Source organism: Formica exsecta, unplaced genomic scaffold, assembly GCF_003651465.1.
Source record: "Formica exsecta isolate Colony F162 unplaced genomic scaffold, ASM365146v1 scaffold46, whole genome shotgun sequence".
Lineage (NCBI taxonomy): Eukaryota > Metazoa > Arthropoda > Insecta > Hymenoptera > Formicidae > Formica > Formica exsecta.
The window spans coordinates 61,013-65,838 of NW_021851835.1; the positions used below are offsets into that span (position 1 = coordinate 61,013).

Genomic DNA, 4,826 nt, shown 5'->3' on the forward strand with positions numbered 1-4,826 from the left:
TTCTAAGGATAAGGTAGTCAGGCCGTTGGAATTACGAACGAAGGCCACGCGACACCCGTAGTATTTAAGATCCGTTCTGTTCAGCTTAGAATAACTATAGTTACTTGCATGCCCGCGATCGCAGAACACGTCCGCATGGGCCGCGCTCGCTTCCCGAGCTCCACGCGCACCAGCCACACGCGAAACTCTGTACGCGAATTTCTGTACGCACCGCTCTTGCATGTCGCATTGTGAATAACAACCGCTCACGCGAAACTCTGTACGCACCGTTCCGGCATGTTGCATTGTACATATAATATAGCTCAGTGTTAGACTTAGATAATCGCTTGAATAAACCTAATTGTTTAACCGCTTATACCGAGGTAAAGTAAGTTGGAGTTTCCCCCTTCTCCCGAATCCTGGCACCGGCAAGCCTTGATCCGCGGCGTACGGGAAAGGTGAACCGTTACAATATAAATGATATAATAAAAATCTGTCCAGAAGGATGTAGTATAAAAATGTTTGCAGATGATACGTTAATATATGTAACTGGAGAAAGCAGCGCGGAATTAGAAGGCAAAATGAATATGGCATTTACTATAGTAGAAGAGTGGATGAATATAAATAAGTTAAAAATGAATGCAGGAAAAACGAAATATATGATTGTTAGAAGTATAAGAAAAGAACGCTGAGGTAATATAACATTGAAATGTTTGGATGGAACTGAGATTGAACGTGTGGAAATAATGAGATACCTAGGCATAATTATTGACGATAGACTACGATTTAAGGACCATTGTGATTATATGCTAAAGAAAATAGGGGAAAAAACGAGTTTTTTGAATAGAATAGGTAATTATATATTGGCATACACTAGATGTATTGTATATAAGACAATTATAGCGCCTCACTTTGAGTATTGTGCGACGCTGTTAATTGATATGGGAGAAACACAGCTGAGTAAATTGCAAAAAGCACAAAACCGGGCAATGAGAATTATATTGCAATGTGATAGATATACCAAAGTGGAGCGTATGCTGCAAGCGCTGGAATTTATGTCCATAAAACAGAGGCTATATTATAATGTGTGTATATTTATTTTTAAGATTTGTAGGAACATGTTACCGGAGCAATTAACAAATAGATTAGAAATTGTGTGAAATGAGAGTGAAAGACAAACACGACAAGCTGGGAATATTGCAATAAAATATCGCAGAACAAGGAGTGCGCAAAAAAGTATGTTTTACGAAGGAGTGAAAATGTATAACGCCTTGCTAGCTGAAATAAAGCAGAATGAAAGAATTATGCCGTTTAAGCGAATGTTAAAGGAGTACATTGTAATTAATGTAAACTAGATTTGTATTACAAATAGCTGAGAAAGCTAATAAAGATCAATCAATTAATCAAAAAAATCTTTCTCTCTCCAGCTCTCTCTCTCCCTCCCTCTCTTCCACCCCACTCTCTCTCTCCCTTCCTCCCTCCCCCTTTCTCCCTTCCTCCCTCCCCCTCTCTCTCCCTCCCTTCCTTTCACCCACCCCTCCCTCTCCCCCTCTCACCCCCGCTCTCTCTCCCTCTCTCTCTCTCATTTATTATAAATTTTTAAAATTATAGTTTTATAAAAGAGTAATACACGAAAGAATAATCGTACATGAGCGATATGAACACGCCTTGAGGGACAAAATCGCTTTGCGTGTGTGCGTGCGAGCATACGTACGTGAGAGTCTGAAACTTATCTTATTATTATGATAATAATGAAGAACGAAAAATGTCACAATTCTGATATACGATCATCATTTCTCGGGATTGACTGCACCAATCTTATTCGAACCGGTCGCAATCGGAAGCTTATATTCACATTATATAATAAAAGTGCCGTTACATTTTTTATAAAAGTGCCGTTAGATTTTTTATTACGGCTTTAGTTATTAAAATATCTTAATCGAAAGTTTACTAGTTTTAAAATTCCGGATAAGCTACTTGATAGCGTCGCAGCTCCTGTACATAGGCAAACCGTTGAGAAGCTGGAACGAATTTTTATATATACTTGGCGACGCTACCGTGTCGCTTGATAAATAATATAGTATATTTTATAAACAATATAGCATATTTTAAATATAAACAATATTTACTTTAATAAAATACTCCAAGAGAGAAAAATAACAAAAACGGGATACGCGAAGGTATGAAATACTCGCGAAGAGACGCGCAAGTTTTTTCGAGTATTTTCGCATTATAAAAAATCGTAGAAAACCTCCAATCTGTCCAATTTGCAGCAAATCTTGACGCGTATTAGGCAAACTACTCTAGCCCAAGATTTGCGAATAAATCTTTTTAGCGAGAGTGGAAAGTTATAGCGCATCGAGCCGAAGAGTGGGGGTTTGTTTTGACGCTCTATAACTTTCCACTCTCGCTAAAGATTTATTAGCAAATCTTGGCTAGAGTAGTTTATCGAATCTGCGTCAAGATTTGCTGCAAGTAGGACAGAGCGGAAATTTTCACGATCTCTCTATTATGCTCTCGGAAGCATTTTATATCGAGCAACGCGAAAAAAGGTTAACGCGAGACACGACGTTCGCGTAGCGGCGCGACGAAGAATTCATATAGAGCGTGTGAAAGAGTCCGTATAAAGCGCGAAAGTGAAAACGCAGGATGTGGCGGCCGCGTAGCGGCGCGAGAAAGAATCTGTATGAAACGCGAGAGAGAACCCGTATGGAACGCGAGAGAGAACTCGTATGGAACGCGAAAAGGACGGCGCGAAGAGTCCGTGATAATTTTTATTTTTCTAACGAATGATTTTGTTTAATATATGTAGTTTTATTTAATAAAAATACATTTTTATCATAATACAGCCGTTTTATTTATCCAAGAATTGTGCGACTCGTCCATTCCCAGCCATTTCACGTAAACCTCGTCGCCCCTTCGACGCAGCACCTTCTCCACGAGATACACGTCGGGATCGTCGACGCGCAGCTACTCGTGTTCGTAGAATCCTCCGGCGATCGGCTCGCCGCGCGAATCCTTCAGCAGATACGTTACGAGATTAGTCCGTTGTATCTTGGTTATTCGAAAAATCTTGGTGGTCCAGTTAGGTGTGAAGCCTTTCTCGAAGATCGTCTTAAACTTGCTGACGCGTACCGGATCGGCTACTTTCAATTTTGCCGGAGCCGCGATTTTTATATTGCTGTATACCGTATTTAAAAGTTTATCGGCGATCGCTGGAGTCACGTCGACGGGTCTCATATCTATAGTGCGATGTTTTCGCGTATTGTACTTCTCGACGAGCCGAGATAACTCGTCGATCCACTTGTACGTTCCGCTCAGCGTGAAGTACTTCCACATAGAATTTTTGAGCGTGCAATTGAATCGTTCGACGATCGACGCCTTCATCACCGAGTACGTCGAGTAATGATTCACTTCGCGCTTTTCCGCGAACTTTCGCACCTCGGCGTTGTAGAATTCCTTTCCTTTCCTTGTTGGTCTGCAGATTTTTCGGATACCGCTTAGAGTCTCGCACTATTTTGGATAACGCTCGGGTAACCTCGTTCGCGCTCTTGCTTTTAAGCGGTACAGCTCACACGTATTTGCTTAACGCGTCGATAACGGTGAGTATGTAGTTGTTGTCTTTGTTGAGTCTCGCGTAAGGACGCATCTCGACCACATCCGCCTGCCACAGGTCGTCGTACCCGCGTACCGCGACGCGACGACGCGGGAAGTTTCTTCTCGCGGGCACGTGCAACTCCTCGACTAGCCTTCGTTTTTCGGTGCTCATAATTCTCCCCTCTTTCTCTCGAGGATGACGTTGGGCGGGATCTCTCTCTCCAGCGGCTCGCCGCTCCGAGCGTCGTCGCTGCTCTCGCGAATCTTCGCCAGTTTCCTCACTCTCCTCGATAGCTCGTCCGCGTCTCTCTTCAATCGCGATGTTGAATTTTCCAATTCTCGTATCTTTGCCGCGGAATTCGCCGCGACGTGCGATTTTTGGGTTAGTTCCTGTATTATTTTACCCTGATTGAACAGTATTTTATGATTGCTCGCGCTTCTCGTCAAGGACTTCGCCGCGTTGAGCGATATTGTATTTTTTGCAACATCGATTTGTTCGCTTAAAGCGTTAATCCATTTATCCAAAGCATTGATCCGTTTACCTAGAGCGTTAGCGTTCGCTTCTGTTCTCGAAACGGAATTTTCCACGACGTCTATCCGTTTACTCAGAGCATCGTCGCGCCTTTCAATCCTGGAAACAAAACTCTCCGCAGCGTCTATTCGTTTACTCAGAGCGTTATCGAGCTGGGTGAGTGTCATGAACAGCAGGATGACGCTCTGCCCCGTCTCGTTTACGTCTTTTCTCAAATGCGACGTAATTCTCTCGACGTAGCTTTTGCTCGTCGCGTCGGCGTCCTCCTCCGGCTGAGCCAGGCGTTTTATCTTGCGCTCTCTCGCGTCGTACTCGACGGTAGAGCTTAAACACAGCGCGTTATCGCGTACGTAATTTCGCAGGGACTCGGTAGCCGGACGTAGTCTTCCGGTCCTCGCGTCGTAGCCGCGGTTTTTTACAGGTGTGCCGAATTTGCTCACGGACATCGCGAATCCGTCGTACGACTGCGACGGTCGTCGACGCGACGGTTCGATTTATACCAGTGCTCGGAGATAGTTGCCCTTTTCGGGCCGATATGTGAAGTGACGCCTACGGTCCCCCCACTACTGCTCGAGGCTCGACGGCCGAGCCGCCGATCGCGCGCATAACGCTATATCTCAGGAGCGTCCCGATCTAAAAAATATGCTGAGATTGTATCTGCCGTCAAATCGTCGTTTAAAGCTTTGTCAAATAATTTGTCTATTAGTAATATATTATA

At 43.8% G+C, this 4,826-nt stretch overlaps 1 protein-coding gene across 1 annotated transcript; it reads right to left on the reverse strand.

The window, feature by feature from the left end:
• Positions 1-2,949: 2,949 nt before the first annotated feature.
• On the reverse strand, positions 2,950-3,748 carry LOC115241012. Its single transcript, XM_029816521.1, has 2 exons — positions 3,555-3,748; positions 2,950-3,457 (listed from the first exon to the last, which is right to left on the reverse strand). The coding sequence occupies exons 1-2, from the start codon at positions 3,746-3,748 to the stop codon at positions 2,950-2,952; spliced, it is 702 nt and encodes a 233-aa protein (XP_029672381.1).
• Between the last annotated feature and the right edge of the window lie 1,078 nt (positions 3,749-4,826).